Raw genomic sequence first — 26647 nt, 5'->3', positions numbered from 1 at the left:
TTTGGAATCCACATCATTTGTGGGGCCACAAATTAAGACACCCCGGCCTCAGGTGGATGAGGAGAGTACCTGAAGGAGCGTCTCCACCCCTATTGTTCTGCCCGGACACTGAGGTCCAGCTCCGAGGGCCTTCTGGCGGTTCCCTCCCTGCGAGAAGTGAGGTTGCAGGGAACCAGGCAGAGGGCCTTCTCGGTAGTGGCGCCCGCCCTGTGGAACACCCTCCTGTCAGATGTCAAGGAGATAAACAACTACAGTGGTGCCCCGCAAGACGAATCCCTCGCAAGACGAAAAACTCGCTAGACGAAAGGGTTTTCCATTTTTTGAGTCGTTCCGCAAGACGAATTTCCCTATGGGCTTGCTTCACAAGACGAAACGTCTTGCAAGTTCTTGCGAGTTTGTTTCCTTTTTCTTAAAGCCGCTAAGCCGTTAATAGCCGTGCTTCGCAAGACGAAAAAACCGCAAGACGAAGAGACTCGCGGAACGGATTAATTTCGTCTTGCGAGGCACCACTGTATCTGACTTTTGGAAGACATCTGAAGGCAAGCCTTTTTAGGGAAGTTTTTAATGTTTGATGTTTTATCGTGTTTTTAATATTCTGTTGGGAGCTGCCCAGAGTAATCATAATCATAATATCTGGAAGGTCAGGGGAGCTGGCAGAGAAGGGGAAGGGGAAGGGGAAGGTGAGAAATCATTTCCAGTTAAGATGTTAATTCAAGCCACAAAAGATTCTTGGTCTGTAAAGCTCTGCTCTACTATGATGTAGGCTTTCATACTGTAACTTATAAAATAGTCACTGAGATTTTCTGCCACATCTCGGTGTAGCCGAATCTAAATGGCAAGGCAAATATAGTTAAACTTTAATACTTAAACGTTCCCATCTTACATTTTTCAACATATGAAGCAATAAAAAGAGCACATTTCCCTCAATTAACTTACTGTGGATTTATCCATTCATTTGAAGAAAATCTGTCTTGGTTCAAGCACTTGCTTGGAACTATAGCAATAACTACTAAATGAGTCTTTATATTCAAGCCCCTCCTCCAGCTGGAATAAAGACCGACAGACACCTAGTTGGTCTTGCACCAACTTGAGTCAATGAAAAAATAATAACCAGGTCCTTCATCCGTTTGGTTTAGTTTCAGCAATCATGGGTATTGTTTTAATATTACAGTTCACTGGAATGGAAATACAATTCAGAAGGGTTTTTTTTAAAGTTGATGATCAATAACGCAGTCATTTTAAAAATATTTTGAATTCTCCAATACAGAATCAAGTAATGTTCTCCTGTCCCTTCTTGACGGAAATGATGCTTCTTCAATGAGAATGAAATTGGTCAGCTCACATCTATTAATCTAAATAGGAATGATACTGATACTGTGTTTTGGGACGCGAGGGCAAAACTAGACATAGAAGCAGACTGCAATGAAGTGTATTAACTCCCTTTGGAATGACTTTTTCACCTCTGACTTGGGATTACAGCAATAGCAAATACTAAGCATGCTTTCAAAAACCACACACAATTCACTTTGTTTTTAGTGTTTTCATACATGTTCAGTTATCAATACCTGGCTTTTCAAATTCCTGATTTATTTCTATCGAGCATACTGGGTTCTGGGAGTTTCCCCCCTTATGCATAATGTAGTTCAAAGTATGAGCCCTTTATTATCATTGGCTAGAGTGTGGCATGCAGTTAAAGCTCAGGCCCAGATCTCCTTTTCTGTTGCAAAAGAGACTCGCATTGGCGAGGGGTGTTTTGCAAAAACCGCACACCTCAAACTTGGACCAGGTGCTTTGACTGGAATTACATAGAGAAATCACACACATCCATACATGAAGACAGTAGGTGCATATTCAGCAGAAGTAATAAACATTTTTGTAAGTATGCAAAGAAACCCATTGTCCGTATTCTGACATGAATAAATACAATTTAGAAATAAATATCTTTGTAAGAAAAATAAATGTATATGTATCAATAAATAGAATGGCTTGAATTCATAGATCTTAATAAATAAGCTTCTTGGCCGCAATTAATGTATTATTCAGGAGCATAGCAACTGTCATTGGTCCTACACCTCCTGGGACAGGCGTGATGAAACCAGCTTTCTTCTTTACCTCTGGGGGGGTGGAGAACAATAGAAAATGCAATAAAACTTAAGTTAATATGCTGGTCATCAAACAAAGCAACCCACAAACAACAGTGTGAGGAACAACATTTCTGTTTGCCGGCCAAATTATTAAAACAGAGGCCAATAGGCAATACATTTCAAAATGGTGTTTTTCCCCCCAATCCCAGGATTTTAGAGTCTGTTCATCCAATTTATTATTTCATAAGCTTAATCGCAGTTGATATCTGCGAATCAACTCCGAAGATGGGTTGAAGTCTTCCTTTGTTACAGATTCATTATGAGGCCTTGGCCAAATCAATCTCCCACCCCCAATCTATACGCTGAGAACAATAATTTATTAGTGCTAAGTTCTTTAAAAGGTAAAGGGACCCCTGACCATTAGATCCAGTCGTGGCCGACTCTGGGGTTGCGGCGCTCATCTTGCTTTATTGGCCGAGGGAGCAGGCGTACAGCTTCCGGGTCATGTGGCCAGCATGACTAAGCCGCTTCTGGCGAACCAGAGCAGCGCACGGAAATGCCGTTTACCTTCCCGCCGGAGCGGTACCTATTTTATCTACTTGCACTTTGACGTGCTTTCAAACTGCTAGGTTGGCAGGAGCAGGGACCGAGCAACGGGAGCTCACCCCGTCGCGGGGATTTGAACCACCGACCTTCTGATCAGCAAGTCCTAGGCTCTGTGGTTTAACCCACAGCGCCACCTGCGTTGTTCTTTACTCCAGTCCTAAAAGTAAAGCCATGTTTATTTCAGAAGAAATCAAGGGATGCTCATAAATCTTGAAAACATAACTCCTGTTCTTGGTGGGGGGTGGGACCCCACAAGGAGGTGGGAAGAGCTAAAGGTTTGTTGTTTCTCAAGCAACTGTCATGTTTTCATTGAAATTTATGGGAATACAAGAGACTGGAGCAGGTCTGAGCTGATAGTGTAATTTAGGCCTGATCTGAAAAGTGTCAATGTGAGGCCATTTTAGAAGGGTCCATTCCAAATCAAGTTTAGGGAAGGTTGCCCACAAATACCGTATTTTTCGCTCCATAAGGCACACCGGACCAGACGTAGTTTTTAGAGGGGGAAATCAAGAAGCCCCAGAGCTTCTTGGGGCTGCCGGGGGGAAGCCCGGGTCCCCCCCCCCCAGCCCCAAAGAGCAAAGAAGCCAAGACAGCGAGTGGGATCCATCCACGTCTGTCCCTTCTCCCTCCTGGGGAAAAGCCCGCAAGAGCCGCGCTGAGCTTGTGTGCGGCTCTTGGGGGCTTTTCCTGCCTGCCTCCCCGCCTGCATTCGCTCCATAAGACGCACACACATTTCCCCTTACTTTTTAGGAGGGAAAAAGTGCATCTTATGGAGCGAAAAATACGGTACATCAAAGCATCTATTTTAGGTGGTGTGTTTTAATTCTCTAAATACAGCTAAACTTGGTGGAACAGTATCAACATTCTGCAATGCCTTCGGTACTTTCAATGTTTTTTCAGCTTCCAAAAGCAACAAAATCCATCCTTGACAAACTGGATCCTCAGCTTTGGAAACCCTCATTCTTGGGTTTTTTTTAAAGTGGAGAAGTTCAGGCCAAATAGGATATATTAGCCCAGAATACTCATCTCCCTTTAGTTAGCAAGAGCCAAGTAAGGAGAAAACCTGGGACACATTTTACATTAGGTACTGGGGGGGGGGGGGGATTGGGTGTGAAAGAACTATATTAGCAGAACACTGTTGGTTAATGTTTAAATCCTATGAATATATGCACACACGCAACACTATTAAAATGCTTAACATAAAAGAAAATTGCAAGAAAAAATGGAAGTACTGATAAGCCCCATGAGATGAACTTTCTCAGAAGTTACACAAGGAAATAGCTGGGTAAAGCACCCTTCAGATTCTCTAGGGTGTCCAATTCCCCTAAATATGTGGGTTAACTTTCAGTATGGCTCTTAATATTTCTCTTTTGGCCAAGGGAAAAATAATGTGTTATTTAAACTCCCTGCTTCAAGAGCAGTTGTAACTGGAACAGATTCCTAGTCCCCCCCCCCAAAAAAAATACCTACTGCCATTTTGCTTACCTTCAAAGTCCACATCCCCCACTAAGTTGGTCTTTCCTGTGAGAGGATCGTGGATATGGTTGATCCCGACATCGATCACTGCTGCCCCTTCTTTAACCATATCAGAAGTAATCAGCTTTGGGACACCTGAAACCACCAATCCAATTAGGATTCACAGATCCTGAGGGGCGGGGGGGGGGGGGGGAGAAATGTGAATACTTAAGCTTTTAATCACTTTATATTTGATGAGGGATACTAATACCTCAGTCATTATGTCCATAGTTTCATCGGAGAAATGATAGATGGTATGGTTATGCGAGCCAAGGAGACGAGTAACTATACAGCCTTTAGAACATGGGTAGGCAAACTAAGGTCCGGGGGCCGGATCCGGCCCAATCGCTTTCTAAATCCGGCCCACGGACGGTCTGGGAATCATTGTGTTTTTACATGAGTAGAATGTGTCCTTTTATTTAAAATACATCTCTGGGTGATTTGTGGGGCCTGCCACAATGAGTAGAATGTGTGCTTTTATTTAAAATGCATCTATGGGTTATTTGTGGGGCATAGGAATTCGTTCATTTCCCCCCCTTCAAAATATAGTCCGGCCCCCCACAAGGTCTGAGGGACAGTGGACCGGCCCCCTGCTGAAACAGTTTGCTGACCCCTGCTTTAGAAGACATCTGAAGGCAGCCCTGTATAGGGAAGTTTTTTAAATGTTTAACGCTTTATTATGTTTTTATATATGTTGGAAGCTGCCCAAAGTGGCTGGGGCAACTCAGTCAGGTGAGTGGGGTATAAATAAAATTATTATTATTATTATTATTATTATTATTATTATTATTATTATTATTATTATTTGAATAGGGCATGTTATGTACTGAGTTGAATAGGATCCAAAATGCAGCAGTCTGATTGGTCCTAGAACAATAGGATTCAGAATGCAGCAGTCGGATTGGTCCTAGAACAATGCAGCAGTATGATTGGTCTGCAGGAGCCACCCAATCCAGCTCCAGATGGAAGTGAATCCACAACCTGATTGGCCTACAGGAGAATTCCAGAATTAGCCAATCACGTGCAGCCCATTGTGTAAATAATGTATATAAAGCAGATACTTTGGGGGAACTTTCATTCCTCCTCACCACTATGAGCTGAATAAAGAGCATGAAATCCACTCTCGACTCCGAGTATATTTCAGGACATCACTATTGTCATCAGAGAAATGTTGGGAGGGTATGTAGTGGTGTGTTTATAGCATTGTGCATGGCTTGAAACAAATATTTAGAAACCATAAGGTCCCTTGAACCTTATAGACTAGCAGAATAGCAAAGAAGGCCAGCACTGCCACTACAACCTTCAAGGGCAAGTTACGAAGAAGAATTACAGACCTCTGGAGGGGCAAAGCAGTGACAATGTCAGAAGAGGGGGAAAATAATACTCAGAAAATGTTGGTATTTGTAGAATTAAACAGGCCTATAATTATATTGGCGTACCAAGAATTCTGCAAATACTCAGGTGTAATTAGGCAATTAAGGCATTTCTAAGTTTGAGGTTGATTTTTTTCCACAGACATTTTGGGCTACCATGAGCTATCAGCTCCTCCTCACCCCCAAGGATTTCAAAATAAAACCTCTTGCTTATATAACTTAAACCTATTGCATAATAAATACAACATTTTTACAATTCCAATACTGCAACTGTAAACCTGGCTGTAATTTGGATATAAGGACGGTAGAACCCAGGACCAAAGTTTTCCATCTCCCTATTTATTAATTCTGTACTATTCTTGTAAATGCTAGACCCTCTGACTGAATTTTTTTTATTCCTAAAATGCCATTGTTCCCAAGCTCTTGCCAAATTCTAGGCAAGTTAGGTAAATGCTGGGCCGCTTTGCATAAATAGCTGCTAGTGAAAATGTGAACTCTTCAGTGTGAAAGTGAGCCTGCACCATAGCTTGCCCCCATAAAATCCATATTGTATGTAATTTTCACTTTACTGCGACACAAGCATGAAACATGCTAAGTTTGTGGTCACAGAGACAACATAATAGTGACTTTCAGACTTACAACAAGCATGCCCGACTTACCAAACATAATGCGTTAATTGGAAATTGTTAACTAGGCAAGGGTTAGCATACGAGTCAATGATTGTACAGTGGTGCCTCGCAAGACGAAAAGAATCCGTTCCGCGAGTCTCTTCGTCTTGTGGTTTTTTCGTCTTGCGAAGCAAGCCCATTAGCGGCTTAGCGCTATTAGCGGCTTAGCGGATCAGCTGATAAGCGGCTTAGCGGATCAGCTGTCAAGCGGCTTAGCGGATCAGCTGTCAAGCGGCTTAGCGGATCAGCTGATAAGCGGCTTAGCGATCAGCTGTTAAGCGGCTTAGCGGATCAGCTGTTAAGTGGCTTAGCGGATCAGCTGATAAGTGGCTTAGCGATCAGCTGTTAAGCAGCTTAGCAGCTTAGCAGATCAGCTGATAAGCGGCTTAGCGGCTTGGGAAAAAGGAGGAGGGAAAGGGAAAAAAACCTGCAGGAACTCGCAAGACATTTTCGTCTTGCGAAGCAAGCCCATAGGAAATTCATTTTGCGAAGCACCTCCAAAACGGAAAACCCTTTCGTCTAGCGGGTTTTCCGTCTTGCGAGGCATTCGTCTTGCGGGGCACCACTGTAACTGATTCCTATGGGAAATTCTCTAATGTGTTCCCTGTTAGAATTCCTTCTCTGTGATTGCAGTCATGGGATTGTTGTCTATCACATGACGGTGTATGTTTTGACTCCACAGTATGGGAAGTGACGGAGACATGATGTTTGTGTTACTGTGTTCCGTGAAGTGGGACTATTGTCCTTTGTTCTTTCTCTCTTTGCTGTCTGATGCTAGAGAGGGAGGGAGCCAAGTTGCAGTGCCCCGTGTGTGTTTATATGTAAATAAAGTAAATAAAGTAGATGCGTAAATAAAGAGGGACGCGGGTGGCGCTGTGGGTTAAACCACAGAGCCTAGGACTTGCCGATCAGAGGGTCGGCTGTTTGATTCCCCACGACGGGGTGAGCTCCCGTTGCTTGGTCCCTGCTCCTGCCCACCTAGCAGTTCGAAAGCACGTCAAAGTGCAAGTAGATAAATAGGTACCGCTCTGGCGGGAAGGCAAACAGCGTTTCCGTGCGCTGCTCTGGTTGGCCAGAAGCGGCTTAGTCATGCTGGCCACATGACTTGGAAGCTGTACGCCGGCTCCCTCGGCCAATAAAGCAAGATGAGCGCTGCAACCCCAGAGTCGGTCACGACTGGACCTAATGGTCAGGGGTCCCTTTACTCTTTACCTTTAAAGTAGATTAGCCAAAATGCTGTGTTGCTGAGGTCTGTTACGCAAACTGCAAATACTCTGCAGATCCCGAAGTGTGCCGGTGTCTGTTGACATCGGTTGTTGTGATGTTCAGCTGAAGAAAGCTTTTGAAGCTCCCGAACGAAAGATCAGGAGGGCGAGAACATGCCAGTCGGGCATGTGTCTCTGCCAGGGTCCTACTCGAGTGTAGGACAAGCTCCTGACATTCCCTACCACACCCTCACCCAAAAGCAAAAAGACCAAACAAACCCTTGGGAACACCTAGAAGAAATGCTCTCTTATTTGTTCAATCGCTCCTTGCATTCCTCGGCAGATATCTGAATCTGCCGTGTGTATAGCAAGGTTTGGGTACTAATTCCTCATTTTTGGACATGAGAATTTTTCCATAATGAACGTTTGTAAACCGGGATGTGTGTGTATATTTGAATTTTATTGTATTGTAAAACATTGACAGTGCTACATTACCTGCAGCAACTATCACAATATCAGCAAGCTGCGTATGGATCTTCAGCTGATCTTTGGGTGTATATCTGTGAGCAATTGTGACTGTAGCATCACCTGAAATACATATATATTAGTCCCAATAACTGATCATTTACAAAACTGCAATGCAGTTGTGATTAAAATGATCGTCATAGCGTTAGCAAACTGTTTGCAGCACTTTCTTTAGTTTGCCATTATTTTGGCAGTACGGTATCAGGCCCTGTAAAATAAATTCTATTTCTGGAAGCCTCGAAAACAATGCAAATGTCTTATCACACAAGGTTTTCATTCTAGAATGCACTTTTGGCACAATCCACTGGAAAATTATTCTGCGGGAGGCCCATTGAAATAAATGGGGCGTGTGCATGAGAACTTTGTAACCGTGGTCTTCTTTTTCCCTACAGACATTAAAAAGAAACACTGACATCCGAAAATATCCTCATCTTATCTGAAACTCAAACTCTAGAGTAGTCCGAATGATCACAGTTTGGAAGGTCAAAATTACTCAGTGCCAAATGTCCAGCAGATTCTGTTAAGAACAGCTGGCATTCATCATACTATATGGGCAAGTAAGTGTATACAAATAGCAAAATGGGTTATGTTCCTAAAAGCTAAGGATCTAAACCATTATTTTGAAAATCAGACATTCTAAATCCTGTTATGCATTTAGATGCTTACGAACTATTTTTTTCTTCCTTTGCACATTCCCTTTTCTCTGTGCTGAGGGTTTTAACAAAACAGAATGTTATTCAACATACCTCCGGGCCTTTCATGTCCTCCGTCGGTATGTAAAAGCATTGAAATAGGCATTCCAACATTCTTTGATCTCCCGACGACGACGACGTTTCTTCCAAATGTTTGTATTCCTTTAAGAACGAGAAAAATAATATCGAAGAGAGTGACTCATTCCTATGGAATGAAAGGCCTTCGATCGTACAGATTTGAAATGTTAGATTATTATGAATTGTGATTAGTGGCTTTTCTTTACAATACATAACCCAAATCGTCTAACAAAATAGTACAAAGATTAAAACCAGCATAGTGTCAAAACAGAATAAAACCTTTAAGAAATCCATACATATAAAAGGCAGGTCTAACGCGCTCCACCAGTTGAAAGAGGGCACAAATATCTGAAACCCTCCAAATTAAGGGCTTGGGTAAAGAATGTCTGGGTAAAAAGAACATTTTTTGCCTGGCACCTAAGCACCGTAAGATCGTATAACTTGATACCCCATATTTCTCTGAAATACCTCATTTCTCTTACCTGTTCTTTTTATTATTTCCCAGACAGCAGCAGCAGTGGCAGGTATAACGGAAGGTTGGTCAAGACACAGTTGTCCTATATTGAAAATATGAAATCCATCGACATCCTTTTCAGGGGCAACAGTGTTACACACAGTTCTTTCATCAATGTGACCTGGAAAATACGATTTCATGTCCTTTTTGTTATCTGGAACTTGTCTGATGGGCTTTATGTTCAGTGGAGAACAAACAGTGTTGAGCATGAGGATGTTTCTAGGATCTATTTACCACTACAGTGGTACCTTGGTAGTTGAACAGCTTGGCTCCTGAACAAATTGACTCCCGAACGCTGCAAACCTGGAAGTAACTGTTCCAGTTTGCGAACGTTTTTTGGAAGCCGAACGTCCGACACAGCTTCCAGTTGAGTGCAGGAAGCTCCTGCTGCCAACTGGAAGCCATGCCTTGGTTTTTGAAAGGTTTCAGTAGTCAAACGGACTCCCGGAATGGATTAAGTTCGACACCCAAGCTTAGAATCATAGAGTTGGAATAGACCACAAGGGCCATCGAGTCCAACCCTCTGCCAAGCAGGAAACACCCTCAGAGCACTCCTGACATATGGTTGTCAAGCCTCTGCTTAAAGACCTCCAAAGAAGGAGACTCCACCACACTCCTTGGCAGCAAATTCCACTGTCGAACAGCTCTTACTGTCAAGAAGTTCTTCCTAATGTTTAGGTGGAATCTTCTTTCTTGTAGTTTGGATCCATTGCTCCGTGTCCGCTTCTCTGGAGCAGCAGAAAACAACCTTTCTCCCTCCTCTATATGACATCCTTTTATATATTTGAACATGGCTATCATATCACCCCTTAACCTCCTCTTCTCCAGGCTAAACATGCCCAGCTCCCTTAGCCGTTCCTCATAAGGCATCGTTTCCAGGCCTTTGACCATTTTGGTTGCCCTCCTCTGGACACGTTCCAGTTTGTCAGTGTCCTTCTTGAACTGTGGTGCCCAGAACTGGACACGGTACTCCAGGTGAGGTCTGACCAGAGCAGAATACAGTGGCACTATTACTTCCCTTGATCTAGATGCTATACTCCTATTGATGCAGCCCAGAATTGCATTGGCTTTTTTAGCTGCCGCAGCCCAGAATTGCATTGGCTTTTTTAGCTGCCGCTAAAAATATATATATATATATTTCTATTACACATTTTTCTATTACACATTGTTATCCATCTTATTTAATATTTAAAACGGAACTTGTTTATTCTAATAGAAAAAGAAGCATGAAATTAGGTTAAAGGTGTGTGAAAGAAAGTAATAGACGTGGAAAGAAATTGCAATTGAGTAGATTGGAAGTCTAACACAAAGGTGGGGTGAGGGGTGGTGGATGGGGATGGGAAAAGGAATTATCTGTGGGATTGAGTGTAGGTATGTTTGAACATTTTTAAGGACTGTATGAAATGTATGTTTGTATGCTTGTATATTCACAATATGTGTGTATTAATGCTGCATTATTTTAACAATAAAAACTTTTCTAAAAAATATATATATATTGACAACCAAGGTACCACTGTACTCCTAGATTTTTGATGTCCACAATCTGTCCTGTGGGTTTCTGGAGATCACCAGCACATATCCTTAGCATTACTGTCAACCTAATCTGGACAGATGATCTCCTCCCACAGACCAGCCACAAAAGCAAAACCTATCAGACTGTTTGTGCTGCCTTTAGAGGGTGAAGAGGCTCTGGTGAGACATTTCATGCAGAACTTCTGGTCAATAACCTGGAGTGTGGCAATTTGGGCTCCTACTCGGTTGAATGGGAGAACAATGAATGTTTTGCGGCTGTCCAAAAGGACTGCTGAGGTTTGGCCTGCCTTCTTCTTTTTGGTTTCAAAATTCAACAAGCCAAAGAACTTGGTGATGGAAAAGGGGCACCCTTTGATTACAATTCTAGGTCCACAATCCAGTGACAAGAGCCATATGTGCATTCTAGCTATGATCTTGGAAATCATGAGTTTGGAGTTAAACCTGATCATTTCCACAGACAAATCTGTCAACAGTGCAACATACAAATAGTTTTTCCTCAAGACATCTTTTACTGCCTTTGGAGTAAGGTAAAGGGACCCCTGACCATTAGATCCAGTCGTGGCCGACTCTGGGGTTGTGGCGCTCATCTCGCTTTACTGGCCGAGGGAGCCGGTGTACAGTTTCCAGGTCATGTGGCCAGCATGACTAAGCCACTTCTGGCGAACCAGAGCAGTGCACGGAAACGCCATTTACCTTCGCATCGGAGCGGTACCTATTTATATACAGTGCTGCCCTGCAAGACGAATGCCTCACAAGACGGAAAACCCGCTAGACGAAAGGGTTTTCCGTTTTGGAGGTGCTTCGCAAGACGAATTTCCCTATGGGCTTGCCATTTTCCCCCCGCTTTCCCCCCCTTTTTCTAAGCCGCTAAGCCACTAATAGCCTTTTAGCAGCTCAGCTGCTAAGCCTTTAATAGCCGCTAAGCCGCTAAACCGCTAATAGCGCTAATCCGCTTAGCCGCTAATGGGGTTGCTTCGCAAGACGAAAAAACCGCTAGACGAAGAGAATCGCGGAACGGTTTTTTTTTCCTCTTGCGAGGCACCACTGTACTTGCACTTTGACGTGCTTTTGAACTGCTAGGTTGGCAGGAGCTGGTACCGAGGAACGGGAGCTCACCCCGTCGCAGGGATTCGAACCGCCGACCTTCTGATTGGCAAGTCCTAGGCTCTGTGTTTTAACCCACAGCGCCACCCGCGTCCCAACCTTTGGAGTAATCAGGTTCAATTATGTCAGATACACAGGTCACACGTCGACTGCCCTTGCAAACTTCAAGTTGGCAACTGATGCTCTGAGCAATACTGCTGAGGCTTTAAAGCTTGTCTTTAGAGCTACCTCCATGCACAAGAATTCGTAGCTTTGCCTTTGCTCTCTGCAGTACATAAGAGCACAGCCTAACCTGCACTCACCACACAAGTTTTAAGTTTGTCTATGGTGCAAAGAGTCAACGCACAGTGCTGAGCCTGCTTCAGTTTATGTTACACTGCCACCATGTGGTCAATCTTTCATTCTCAATTATTTATGAAATGTATAATTTTCCCTCACCGAATAGTTCTAGGGTAGAAACTGCAAGCAGGTGAATAAAATCATCATCATCATCATCAATCTTTATTACGGTCCAGAGACCCAACAAATCGTTACAAAACAATACACAATTCATACAGCCTACCTCCAGGTTAAACAAGCATTTTGTTCAGAATACAGGGATCATTGGTTCTTGCAACCACCGATAAAAACTTTGCCACTGCTAATGTTCTAGCGTTTGTCCGGTCTTCCAATAGGAACCTGACATAGTGAGCCTCTGATTTTCCCGGGAAAGGTACCAGCAAGGGTAGTATCAGTTCAGCCCTGGCTTGCTCATATTTTGCACAGTGCAACAAAATGTGTTTTATGGAATCGATGTCTTGAGCACACGAGCAAAATCTGTCCTGGTAGGGAACTCCTCTCAACCTGCCATCCAACACTGCAGAAGGAAAGACGTTTAGTCTGGCTTTGGTGAAAAGCCTTCGATAGTTTGGTACTGTCAGGATTTTAATATAAGATGTTAACTTAAAGACATGCCCATATTGTACTCCTACTGCCAGCGGACTACAGACTGCGTGTGATCGAGATCGCAAGTCACTGTGTGCATTATCCCATAATCTTTGCTTTAACGTCTTTAGGGCACCTTCATAACCCAGGTAATACAGTTGGGGGGGCGACAGGGTGGATGTGAGGGCGATCTGGCTGCGACATCTGTCACCCCATTGATCGCCAGGGTTGATTCGGCTGAATAAAATCAGCATTCTAGCCTGCAAGCACATTAATAAAAAATGGTATTGAAAATATGGCCATTACCCCCAGAAGCACTCGTTTGAAATAAATTATGAGAATAATCTCTTTCAGCTTTCATAATAAGGTTACTACTAAGGGCAGAAACATGTATGTTGGAAAAATAATTACCAATACGGTCAAGTTACAGATAGGTAGCCGTGTTGGTCTGCCATAGTCAAAACAAAAAAATTCCTTCCAGTAGCACCTTAAAGACCAACTAAGTTAGTTCTTGGTATGAGCTTTCGTGTGCATGCACACTTCTTCAGATACACTGAAACAGAAGTTGCCAGATCCTTCTATATAGTGAGAAGGTGGGGAGGGGTATTACTCAGAGGGGTGGTGGGAATGGGTGATTGGCAGATAGCTGTGATGAGCCTGTTGACAACTCTAAACGACTGCAGTAGGTCTTACAGGAAAAAGCAAGGGGTGAGAAGGTGAAAAATGGCTTTGTTATGTATAATGAGATAAGAATCCAATGTCTTTGTTAAGGCCAGGTCTCTCCGTGGTTTTAAGTTTGGTAATGAGTTCCAATTCAGCAGCTTCTCTTTCCAGTCTATTTCTTAAATTCCTTTGTAGTAAAACAGCTACTTTGAGATCTTGTATAGAATGTCCTGGGAGATTGAAGTGTTCTCCTACTGGTTTCTCTGTCTTGTGATTCTTGATGTCAGATTTATGTCCGTTTATTCTTTGGCGTAAGGTTTGGCCTGTTTGTCCAATATAGAGAGCTGAAGGACACTGTTGGCATTTGATGGCATACACAATGTTAGACGATGAGCAATTAAATAGTCCCGAGATGGTATGTGTGATGTTGTTGGGGCCAGTAATGGTGTTGTCCGGGTGTATGTGGCAGCAAAGTTGGCATCTGGGTTTATTGCAGGCTCTGGTGCCAGTGTCCGTGTTAAGTCTGGTTGTAGTATTATTGTAGGTTAGGAGTTGTTTAAGATTGGGTGGCTGTCTGTAGGCAATGAAAGGTCTTCCTCCCAGAGCTTGAGAAAGAGAACTGTCATTGTCCAGGAGAGGTTGTAGATCTCTGATGATGCGTTGTACTGTTTTAACTTGGGAGCTGTATGTGATGACTAGAGGTGTTCTGTTATTTTCTTTTTTGGGTCTGTCTTGCAGCAAGTTCTCTCTGGGTATCAGTCTGGCTCTGTTGATCTGTTGTCTAACTTCATCTGCTGGGTATTTTAGTTCTAAAAAGGTTTGCTGTAGATCTCTTAGGTGAGAGTCTCTGTCTGTAGAATTGGAACAGATACGGCTGTAACGTAGTGCCTGGCTATATACAATGGATTGTTTGGTATGTTTGGGATGGTAGCTAGAGGCATGTAGATATGTTTGTCGGTCAGTTGGTTTACGGTATAAGGTGGTGTCTATGCGCCCATCCTGTATTTTTATAGTAGTGTCCAAAAAATGTATTTCTTGCATAGATTGATTCATTGTTAGGTTGATTGTGGGGTGAAAATCATTGAATTTCTGGTGGAAGGTGTCCAGGGTCTGTCACCACCTTATCACTATATAGAAGGATCTGGCAACTTCTGTTTCAGTGTATCTGAAGAAGTGTGCATGCACACGAAAGCTCATACCAAGAACTAACTTAGTTGGTCTTTAAGGTGCTACTGGAAGGAATTTTTTTGTTTCAATACGGTCAAGGTACTGAGTAGTTTGGTTATTTATAAACCCTTTTTCTCATTGCAAGGTTTATACTAAGTTAAGTGCACTTGATTTTTCTCATTTATTCCTCAAAACCACCCGACTTTGTGACATTGTATAAAATAACATTACCTGGCAGAGGTAACTGGACTAATATACCACTGACTCTTGGATCCTTGTTTAATCTGCCAGTCAGATCTAAAAGTTCTTCCTGAGAAATATCTTTGGGCCTCAGTATTATTTCACTACAAATGCCTAAAGAAAAAGGAGAAAGCAAACAATATCATCAGCAAAACATTAGTTACGCTTAGTCACATGCAACAAAATTCAGATTGTGCAATTCTATCTATCGGTAGCATTTTTAATCAGAATACTAAAATAAATTCACACTCAGTATTTAATTATTTGTTTATTTATTTTTTAAATATATTTTTTAAATATATTTTTCCTTACAGATAGTGGGTGAGGAACCCACAGCCATGGGGTGCTACAAGCCTTCTCTAGCTCTCAGGATCACTCTACTGTAATGTATCTGTGGGTGTGTGGGTGTGTGAGAGAGCGAGAGAGCGACAGAGAGACAGAGACAGAGAGTGATGCAGTAGCCTGGGAATGAGCCTCAGGGCGGGGAGCCTGGATGGGAAAAGAGAGGGGAGGGCAAGGGGGAACACAAATAAGAAATACCGTATTTTTCGCTCTATAGGACGCACCCGACCATAGGACGCACCTTGTTTTAGAGGGGGAGAACAAGAAGAAAAAAATTCTCCCCCTCTCTGTCCAGCGCCCCTTCAGCGAACTGGCAGGAGAAATGGAGCCCCTTCCATTTCTCCTCCCGCATTGCTGAAGGGGCGCTGCGCAGCTCTCCCTCTCTGCTGAAGCCAGGAGAGTCTTGCTCTCCTGGCTTCAGCAAAAGGAACCCAAAGCCTCTGGAGCGCAGCGGGAGGTTCCTTTCGCTGAAGCCAGGAGCGTGTTGCTATCGCTGAAGCCAAGGAGCCTGCATTCGCTCCATAAGACGCACACACATTTCCCCTTAATTTTTGGAGGGGGAAAAGTGCGTCTTATAGAGCGAAAAATACGGTATTTGAGGGCGGGGGGTTTGCCCGATTTTTCCTCGCTCAGGGAGCCATATTACCAAAGTCTGGCCCTGGAGGAGGAGCCTTCTGCAAGTCATCAGTTCCAAAATTTGTTAATTAATGGGGAACAGCGGGGAGCCAAAATGGAGAGATGGGAGTGGGGGTGGGAAGGGGAGTAGAGAGACTGACAGAGCTCCCAGCAGATGTCAAGGCAATAAACAACTATTTTACTTTTAAAAGACAACTGAAGGCGGCCCTGTTTAGGGAAGTTTTTAATGACTGATGCTGTATTGTTTTTAATATTCAGTTGGAAGCCGCCAAGAGTGGCTGGGGAAACCCAGCCAGATGGGCGGGGTATAAATATTATTATTATTATTATTATTATTATTATTATTATTATTATTATTGCCACAAATTCTGCCCGCTGCCAGCATGGAGATTACCTCCCGGGGAATGCAGCCTCTGAAAGGAAATGTGCATTGTGTCCAGAAAGCTGCCATTGTTCGGGAAACTGTTTGAATAAAAAGGCTTACCTACAGCTGCCGCTGCTTTTACTTTATTTCTCACATACGTGTGACTGGCTGGGTTGTCTCCTACTAAAACAACGGTGAGATGAGGCCTCTTGTTCCCAAGGGCAAGCCAGGAGTCTACATCCTTCCGTATCTCCTCGCAGACCTGGGCAGCCAGCTTTTTCCCTGAGATAATAGTTGCTTCGGTACTATAAAATACAAAGGACAAAACGAATCGTTAAAAGACTAAAGTTTTAAGGCCAACATATTACCGCTCAGCAAAGATGTCATCCTAAAGTCTGCATTAATAAACGTTGCCATTATAACACCTTAACCTGCGTATAAATGGCACAAGCACAAGATGGCTATAGCACCTAGGACAGGGATCAGGAACCCGTTTGGATCAGTGGACAGGTTTGGGAATTTGAGAAAGTGCTGTGTAAAGGTAAAGGGACCCCTGACCATTATTAGGTCCAGTCGTGGCCGACTCTGGGGTTGCAGCGCTCATCTCGCTTTACTGGCCGAGGGAGCTGGCGTACAGCTTCCGGGTCATGTGGCCAGCATGACTAAGCCACTTCTGGCGAACCAGAGCAGCACACGAAAATGCTGTTTACCTTCCCGCTGGAGCGGTACCTATTTATCTACTTGCACTTTGATGTGCTTTCGAACTGCTAGGTTGGCAGGAGCAGGGACCGAGCAACGGGAGCTCACCCCGTCGCGGGGATTTGAACCGCCAACCTTCTGGTCGGCAAGTCCTAGGCTCTGTGGTTTAACCCACAGCGCCACCCGCGTCCCTAAAGTGCTGTGTAGGGCATAACAAAACACACGAGAGCTGTTACGGGGGTGCAGCACAAACACAACATGGCTGCCATATTGAAACAGAGGGAAAGCCAGACATTTCCATGCATCTCCTTCCAGTCAGTCACAGTGAATCAATCAACAAATTCTGCAGCAAATCGCACAACACCGGCAGCAACAGACAAACCCCAGGAAGGCAACACACAGCTCATAATACAGAACGTGGAACGAAGCTGTATCACTCTGACCTCGTCAGGAGAGTTTATATCAGTGTTTCCCAGCCTTTGGCAGTTTTTGGACCACAGTTCCCATCATCCCTGACCACTGGTCTTCCTAGCTAGGGATGATGGGAGTTGTAGTCCAAAAACAGCTGGAAACCCAAGGTTGGGAAAAGCTGGTTTATACAGTATCCCAGAGGGAGTTTGAATATACAAACCTTTATTCAACAGCATGACATCCTGTTCCAATAAGACTGATCAAAAAGGCATATAGCCAAAGTTGATGCTCTCAAAAATCCTTACGAAAATCCTCACCTCAGAAGCTCTGAACATTAACATCCAACATAAAATTGCACTCTGTTCCTCCAAATAGAGGTGCAAACATTCCCCCCCCCCCAAGAGCTAGTCAAGGAAGGGATCTCATGTCTTATTGTATTACCATTGTAAATATTTCCTCCCCCCCACCCACCCACCCACCTTGCAATGCATGGAAACTGCACTGGCTGAACAACCCTTCCTTCCTCGATAGCCCATAACAGTGTCTCCCATACACGTAGTGCCGGATTTACATATAAGCAAAACAAGCTATAGCTTAGGGCCCCACTCTCTTGGGAGCCCCAAAAAAACTTAAAGGAAAAAAAACCCCACATACAGCAACAGTGTTTTGTGTTGTGTAGGCTCCTATGATATAAGTAATGGGCCCCGCCTACTAGCCTGCTCCGTAAAATATGCCTTCTTTCTCTTTACATTTCCAACACAGTTTAGAACTTGCTTTGTACGTTTTAGCAATTTTACTCAGTATTAAATACCAATGATACATGATTTTCATATAATTTTCTTTCAACGAACAGCATGCAGTCAATTTTATTTCCTCTTTCCATAACTTTTCCCAGGATGAAAGTTGGCTATTATATGCAAAGTCTCTATCATCACTGCCTTGATATTTGCAGCTTTCTTGAGGCATGAGCAATGTGCAAGACATGACTTGGCCTGAGTGCTGGATTTACGTATAAGCTAAACAAACTATAGTTTGTTGTTGTTTAATCGTTTAGTCGTGTCCGCATCTTCGTGACCCCATGGACCAGAGCACGCCAGGCACTCCTGTCTTCCACTGCCTCCCGCAGTTTGGTCAGACTCATGTTTTTAGCTTCAAGAACACTGTCCAACCATCTCGTCCTCTGTCGTCCCCTTCTTCTTGTGCCCTCCATCTTTCCCAACATCAGGGTCTTTCCCATAGAGTCTTCTCATGAGGTGGCCAAAGTATTGAAGCCTCAGCTTCACGATCTGTCCTTCCAGTGAGCACTCAGGGCTGATTTCCTTCAGAATGGAGAGGTTTCATCTTCTTGCAGTCCATGGGACTCTCAAGAGTCTTATCCAGCACCATAATTCAAAAGTGTCAATTCTTCGGCGATCAGCCTTCTTTATGGTCCAGCTCTCACTTCCATACATCACTACTGGGAAAACCATGGCTTTAACAATATGGACCTTTGTTGGCAAGGTGATGTCTCTGCTTTTTAAGATGCTGTCTAGGTTTGCCATCACCTTTCTCCCAAGGAGCAGGCATCTTTTAATTTCATGACTGCTGTCACCATCTGCAGTGATCATGGAGCCCAAGAAAGTAAAATCTCTCACTGCCTCCATTTCTTCCCCTTCTATTTGCCAGGAGGTGATGGGCCCAGTGGCCATGATCTTCGTTTTTTTGATGTTGAGCTTCAGACCATATTTTGTGCTCTCCTATTTCACCCTCATTAAAAGGTTCTTTAATTCCTCCTCACTTTCTGCCATCAAGGTTGTGTCATCTGCATATCTGAGGTTGTTGGCATTTCTTCCAGCAATCTTAATTCCGGCTTGGGATTCATCCAGCCCAGCCTTTCGCATGATGAATTCTGCATATAAGTTAAATAACCAGGGAGACAATATACAGCCTTGCCGTACTCCTTTCCCAATTTTGAACCAATCAGGTGTTCCATATCCAGTTCTAACTGTAGCTTCTTGTCCCATATAGAGATTTCTCAGGAGACAGATGAGGTGATCAGGCACTCCCATTTCTTTAAGAACTTGCCATAGTTTGTTGTGGTCGACACAGTCAAAGGCTTTTGCATAGTCAATGAAGCAGAAGTAGATGTCTTTCTGGAACTCTCTAGCTTTCTCCATAATCCAGCGCATGTTTGCAATTTGGTCTCTGGTTCCTCTACCCCTTCGAAATCCAGCTTGCACTTCTGGGAGCTCTCGGTCCACATACTGCTATAGTTTAGGGCCCCACAAAAAATTAAAAGGGGAAAAAAATTGGATGTACATTCCCAAAATATAAGATAAAAAACAAATAAAATAAAACTTACCTACAGCAACAGCGTTTTGTGTTGTGTAGGCTCCTTGATGTAAGTAATGGGCCCCATGTGCTAGCCTGCTCCCTAAAATATCACTGGTTTGCTGTATAGGGTGCCTACATTCTGCATAGTTGCATGGCAACATGTAGCATGGAGCTGCAGACTGCAGTGCAGCACAGTTGAACATAGGTCAAGCTGTTGTACCTGTTATCTAATATTAGAGTGCTTGTAGACTGATGATCAGGCAGCAAAGACTAAGATACCCTTAGTCTTATGCCTGCTCATTGATTTCATATATTCAACACAAAAAACAGCAACAATTTGTTGTTGACAAAGGACAGATGGACATATAAAGGGCCCCATTACCTTCAGTAGCTTAAAGGTAAAGGGACCCCTGACCATTAGGTCCAGTCGTGGCCGACTCTGGGGTTGCGGCACTCATCTCGCTTTACTGGCCGAGGGAGCCGGCGTTCAGCTTCCGGGTCATGTGGCCAGCATGACTAAGCCACTTCTGGAGAACCAGAGCAGCGCACGGAAACGCCGTTTACCTTCCCACCAGAGCGGTACCTATTTATCTACTTGCACTTTGACGTGCTTTCGAACTGCTAGGTTGGCAGGAGCAGGGACCGAGCAACGGGAGCTCACCCCGTCGCGGGGATTCAAACCACCGACCTTCTGATCGGCAAGTCCTAGGCTCTGTGGTTTAGCTTAGGGCCTCATCAAACTTAAATCCGGCCCTGCATACAGCGTGCACAAAATCAATGGGCTGTGTGTTGAAAAGTGGCTCCTAGCCACCCCCATCCCCCAAAGTAGATAAGCTTCCAATATGTCAGGGTGGGGGCAAACGATGCAGACACCTAAGTAAGCACCAAACACTTTATTCCAACCATATCTACTGTTAGCCAAAGCACTCGTGACCTATTTTATCTTGGAAGTATGAGCCTAACTACACAGAACAATACAAACCGAACCTTCAGAATTCTCCTGCAAGTCCCTAGGCCAGGGTGCTGTGGGGATCATGATCTTACTACTCTTCTTCTATGGAGATCACTCGTAGCCGAGTAAGATTGTCTTCCATAAACACAGTTTTCACAATGAGTTCTTAAGTGACTGTGGAGGCCAATTCTGGAGGGCCAGAGTTTGCCTATGCCTGTTCTAGAACATTCCTATCATCAGCAATGCAGGGATTTTCCCACAGTGCACTGGGCAGGTTGAAGAGCAGCCTAGCTCTCAACCACTCTTTGTTTTGATGGAAAACTAGGCCCAACTAGGCTTCTCCCTGAGTTCCCCACAACCCCTTTTCTAAATTTGCCATATTGGAGGGAAAGGGAGAGGCAGTGGGAACGCATAGCAAAAAGAATAAAAGGAAGACACTTTCCTGTTAAAGGTAAAGGGACCCCTGACCATTAGGTCCAGTTGTGACCGACTCTGGGGTTGCGGCGCTCATCTCACTTTATTGGCCGAGGGAGCCGGCGTACAGCTTCCAGGTCATGTGGCCAGCATGACTAAGCCACTTGGTGAACCAGAGCAGCGCACGGAAATGCCGTTTACCTTCCCGCTGGAGCAGTACCTATTTATCTACTTGCACTCTGACGTGCTTTCGGAGTGCTAGGTTGGCAGGAGCAGGGACCGAGCAACGGGAGCTCACCCCATCGGGGGGATTCAAACCGCCGACCTTCTGATCGGCAAGTCCTAGGCTCTGTGGTTTAACCCACAGCCCCACCCACGTCCCTTTGGAGCCAAATCAAGACTTTTTGCTATTGCTATTGTAAACGACTGGGAGCCAAAAACCTTTGCTGATCTATTGCCAGAGATTTAGCAGTACATCCCCATCTACTCACCCCCAGGTTCCTGCTGCTATGGGGAGAATGAGTGGTAAAATCCTTAGCTATTTGCAGGTTATCACTTGGACAGAGCAGGTACCAGGGTAACATTAGCAACGACACTCTTGTGTTTGCTCCAATGACTCCTGGGTTCTGTAGGGAAGCAAATCCATTTTGCAGGAGGGAGTCAAAAGTGTAGTGGAAGTTTCCATGACAAATCCACTTTTAAAATATGGGGAGGAAAGACTGATTTTAAAAGTGATGGGGGAATATATTGAAAAGTATGGTATGAATAAATAACTAATGGGAAGAAAAAAATACTACAATATGCTGATCCTTGTTTTCTGTAACATTAGTATCTCCGGTGTGGTGATAATCTGGACATCAACAGTGGCACCCAAATTTAAAGCAGAATTTTTTCCTCCAGCCAACTGAGACTGATGAAAAACATGTCCATGACACCTGTAATCAATGGTGCCCAGATACAGTGGTGCCCCGCAAGACGAAATTAATTCGTTCCGCAAGTTTTGTCGTCTAGCGAATTTTTCGTCTTGCGAATTATTATTTAGACAAAGGAAACAAAGTCGCGAGACGTTTTCGTCTTGCGAAGCAAGCCCATAGGGAAATTCGTCTTGCGAGGCAACTCGAAAACGGAAAAACCTTTCGTCTAGCGAGTTTTTTGTCTTGCGAGGCATTCGTCTTGCGAGGTACCACTGTATATGCCTTGAGAACACAACAGCCACTTCCACAAATAGTTCAGGATACTGGTAGGGAGAATGTTTGAGAGAGTTATTTAATTATGGTAAACTGGAAAAAGTATATGGCATAAGAAAGCTAAAAACACACACAGAAGGGTTGTTTAAATCATTTGTTGTCACAGCTTTAACCCTTAGAGAAAAAGGCAAAGACAAGGCCTTTTCCCTCCAACAAAATGACTTCCCAAAATTTGTGAGGGAGTTTAAAAATAAATCATCTTGTCTTCTTAGCACTGGTTCCTGGGCTCAAGAAGAAACACAACCCTTCATGTGGTTTCCCAAATTTACCACCTTCCACATTCAAAGAGAAAGCTAGTCGGAATTAAAATTAAAACTTCTGAGAAAGAATACAAAATATCCAAAAAAGATGTAAGTTACCAGGAACCAAAATTCACAGAAAACAAAAAGCCACACATTCCAGTCCTCCACATAGACAGCAGCTCAAAGTAACAGGCTTTTCGTTGTCATTTTCTGTTGTTCTTTTCCTGCTTATTTTAATTTAATTTAATTTTATTTATCTTCTTTTAAAACCTTTTTAGGATGTATGTTACCTTGGGTGATTTTGGTACGAGGCAGAAGGTTGGTAAAACATATCTAAAATAAATAAAATGTGCACATTAGTGAGTTCTCACTGCTATTAAAGCATCTCGTCAGCAAATAGGCGTTTGTCCAATAACCATAGCTGTCAAGCGTCTCTTATTTGGCGGGACAGTCCCTTATCCCAGCGCCATGTCCCGCTGCTGTCCCTTATTGATGATGTCCCTTAAATAAGCTACTGAAGGTAATGGGGCCCTTTCTATGTCCAGCTGTGCTTTGTCAACAACAAATTGTTGCTTTTTTGTGTTGAATATATGCTATATGGTAATTTATGGACCTACAGTGGTGCCTCGCAAGACGAAACTAATTCGTTCCGCGAGTTTTGTCGTCTTGCGATTTTTTTCGTCTTGTGAAGCACGGTGTCGGGAAAGTTTTGGAAAAGCTTCAAAAATCACCAAAGTCTTTAAAAACCTCAAAAAAGGCTACCACACCGCGTTCTATGAGTTGCTCCTCAAAGTCAAGTCGCAACTGTATTAACAGTGTTAAGAAAAAGGAAACAAACTTGCAAGACGTTTCCATCTTGCGAAGCAAGCCCATAGGGAAAATCGTCTTGCGAAGCAGCTCAAAAAACCAAAAACCCTTTCGCCTAGCGAGTTTTTTGTCTTGCGAGGCATTCGTCTTGCGAGGTACCACTGTAATAGGTATCTAAAGCCATTTACACGCAACAAAATATGTATTTTATCAAAGTAATTGTTGATCCCTTATTTTGGCTGCTGATTCCTTATTTTCGAGGCTGCTGGTCCCTTATTTTCAAATCTGTAAGTTGACAGCTATGCCAATAACCGTCGCTCCTTAACCCTTCTCTTAAATGGGGAACTACAACTAATAGATTGCCTGGCTCATGCTCCCTCCTCTCTGACCTATTGATATTCTAGAAATACTACACATACCCATGTTGCTTGTGCATGTGGTCATCCTCATTTTCCTTGAAGGGTCAGTGGTCCTTTAAAGCAAGAAGAGGGATGGAGTTATGCATACAGCCAATATACAGTGTCACACCACTATGAGATGCTACTTTCAGAATTCAGGTGCAGAACTAGGCGGGCTGCATGCATGGCTTATGCTCTTCTTGCCTTAAAAGAGTTACCGACAAACAAGTCAATATTGTTTCCATGGGAAGACCTCACGGAAAGGAATCACAACACCTGAAAGTGATGTTTCTTCAAGCTGCCTCCCTCACACTTCAAATTAATTAAAATGCACAGTAAATGCATCATGTGCCACACATGTATTGCTCGGGGAATTGTTGCTCCTATAGCATCTAGTGCAGGCTTCCTCAAACTCGGCGCTCCAGATGTTTTGAGACTACAATTCCCAGCATCCCTGACCACTGGTCCTGCTAGCTAGGGATCATGGGAGTTGTAGGCCAAAAACATCTGGAGGGCCGAGGTCGAGGAAGCCTGATCTAGCAGCTTTCTGAAAGCAAGCTGGGAGTGCATTCAATGGTCGTTTACACATGAACAAGCCCACCTGATTTGCTTCTCCCCACTCACACACAGGAAAATCAAACCCAAGTCCCAAACTAAGGGTGACAACCGAACCCGGGATTATGGCTTGGGTTAAATCAGGGTGGATTTGACTAAAATCAAATTTACGATTTAAATCATGATTTAAAAAATATTTAATAATAGAAATTACACACACACATCCGCAACACAAGAATCTTTTGCCCAACGTGGGGTGTCAACTTGAATAAAATACTGGGGAGGCCGAAGTAAGCTCTGCCCTACATAATCAATCACACCAATCAAGTAAGCTCCGCCCCACATTACCAATCACATAACCAATCTCATAACCGCATAATCAATCTCATAACCAATCAGGTACGCTCTGCCCCACATAACCAATCTCATAACCAATCAGGTAAGCTCCGCCCCACATAACCAATCTCATAACCAATCAGGTAAGCTCTGCCCCACATAACCAATCGCATAACGAATCAGGTAATCTCTGTTCCGCATAATCAGTCACATAACCAATCAGGTAAGCTCTGCTCCGCATAATCAATCACATAACCTATCAGGTAAGCTCTGCCCCACACAACCAATCACATAATCAATCAGGTAAGCTCTGCTCCGCATAACCAATCTCATAACCAATCAGGTAAGCTCCGCCCCACATAACCAATCACATAATCAATCACGTAAGCTCTCCCCCACATAACCAATCAGGTAAGTTCCGCCCCACATAATCAATCACATAACCAATCAGGTAAGCTCTGCCCCACATAACCAATCGCATAACGAATCAGGTAATCTCTGTTCCGCATAATCAATCACATAATCAATCAGGTAAGCTCTGCCCCACACAACCAATCACATAATCAATCAGGTAAGCTCCGCCCCACATAACCAATCACACAACACGGCATGTGTACGCCATTTGAGTGGCAAAACCAAGTGGAGGGGGGGGGGGAGAACCGGCTCCCTCAAATATTTTATTGAGGGGGGGGCATTGAAGGGACCTCATCCCCCCCCCCCATGAGTTGCTCTCCCAGCTCGAACCCTGAGAGGAAGACCCACGGCCGAGCCATCTGGGCAGCGGCTGCGGGTAACTTCCAAGGAGGCGAGCCCACCGGAGGGCGCCCTGGGATGAGGGAGGGAGGGAAGAGAGCCTCGTCGCCCCTACGAATCCTGCCGCCTGAGGCCGCCGCCTCCCCTTGCCTCAGGGGTGGGCCGGCCCTGACCCCGATATCCCCACTTATGGACTTGGGGGGGGGGTGCTCGGGTCCCCCCGCCCCACCGACGACGACCCCCTCGTCCCCCGCCTCCCATGACGCCCTTCTCTTCCCCTCAGCACCTGACGACGCCGCTGCTGAGGGAGCTGCTGCTGCTGCTGCTGAGGCGTTTGCCGGCCGACGGCAGCCGCGGGGAGCCTCCGCGCCGCCTTCTCCGCAGCAGCAGCAGCACGAGGCGGCGGCAAACGGGGGCGCAGGTCGCCGCCGCCGCCGCCGCCATATCCGAAGGCCGTGGACGTCGCCGGCCTCTCGCGCCGGTCCGGGTCGCCGGCCGGCTTCGGGGTGGCTCCGCCTCTGGCTCCTCCCTGCGCCCGCCCAAAGGCAGGCCTCGCCGCCGCCGAGAGACGGACAGGGGCGCTGGGCGGAGGGCCGAGCGGGGTGGCTCAGAGGGGGGAAGAGGGACCGGCTTCCTCCGTATCAGGGAGGGGAGCTGATCTGTCTCTCTATTTTTTGTCTCTCTCTCTCCCCCACCCCCTCTCGCCTTTCTCCCTCTCTATCTATCTCTGCCTAGCTCTCGCTCTCTATCTCTACCGCTTTCTCTTTCTTTCTTTCTTTCTCTCTCTCTCTCTCTCTCTCTCTCTCTCTCTCATCTGTACCACTCTTTCTGTCTATCTCAACCTCTCTCCCTCTTTCTTTCTTTCTTTCTTTCTCTCTCTCTCTCTCTCTTTCTTTCTGTCTATCTCAACCTTTCTACCTCTTTCTTTCTTTCTTTCTTTCTTTCTTTCTCTCTCTCTCTCTCTCTCTCTCTCTCTTTCTGTCTGTACCTCTCTCTCTTTCTTTCTTTCTTTCTTTCTTTCTGTCTATCTCAGCCTCTTTCTCTCTCTCTCTCTCTCTCTCTCTCTCTTTCTATCTGTACCTCTCTTTCTTTCTGTCTATCTCAACCTCTCTACCTCTCTCTCTCTCTCTCTCTCCCCCCCCCTCTCTCTCCCTCTTTCTTTCTTTCTTTCTTTCTGAATGATGATTAAATTGATTTTGTACTAATGACTGAGCCATATTAACTTTAGTGTAGTTTCCTGGAATTGGAAGAATTACTAGCTTCATTATAGCTTTGCCTCAAGTTATT

The 26647-nt window shown here is 44.5% G+C and overlaps 1 protein-coding gene across 6 annotated transcripts; it reads right to left on the bottom strand.

Annotated features, from left to right (window-relative positions):
* Positions 1–1131: 1131 nt before the first annotated feature.
* MTHFD2L (methylenetetrahydrofolate dehydrogenase (NADP+ dependent) 2 like) lies at positions 1132–26078 on the bottom strand. Of its 6 annotated transcripts, none has more exons than XR_013390465.1 (10): positions 25647–26002; positions 23738–23790; positions 22802–22844; positions 16354–16538; positions 14883–15005; positions 9229–9381; positions 8723–8830; positions 7947–8039; positions 4176–4335; positions 1132–2114 (listed from the first exon to the last, which is right to left on the bottom strand). XR_013390465.1 is itself a non-coding variant. In XM_028702609.2 (10 exons), exons 1-10 carry the CDS (start codon positions 25802–25804, stop codon positions 2002–2004), a joined length of 1155 nt encoding a protein of 384 aa, XP_028558442.2. In that variant the 5' UTR covers positions 25805–26003; the 3' UTR covers positions 1132–2001. The 6 variants fall into 6 exon arrangements, 5 of the variants coding, with proteins under 5 accessions (XP_028558442.2, XP_028558443.2, XP_028558445.2 ...); XM_028702609.2 differs by having other exon boundaries at positions 4176–4301; positions 25647–26003; XM_028702610.2 differs by lacking the exon at positions 7947–8039 and having other exon boundaries at positions 4176–4301; positions 25647–26078.
* Between the last annotated feature and the right edge of the window lie 569 nt (positions 26079–26647).

Source organism: Podarcis muralis, chromosome 13 (genome assembly GCF_964188315.1).
Source record: "Podarcis muralis chromosome 13, rPodMur119.hap1.1, whole genome shotgun sequence".
In the NCBI taxonomy this organism is placed as follows: Eukaryota; Metazoa; Chordata; class Lepidosauria; order Squamata; family Lacertidae; genus Podarcis; species Podarcis muralis.
Note: the sequence above shows the minus strand (reverse complement) of the source record. Positions and strands in the feature narration are given on the sequence as shown.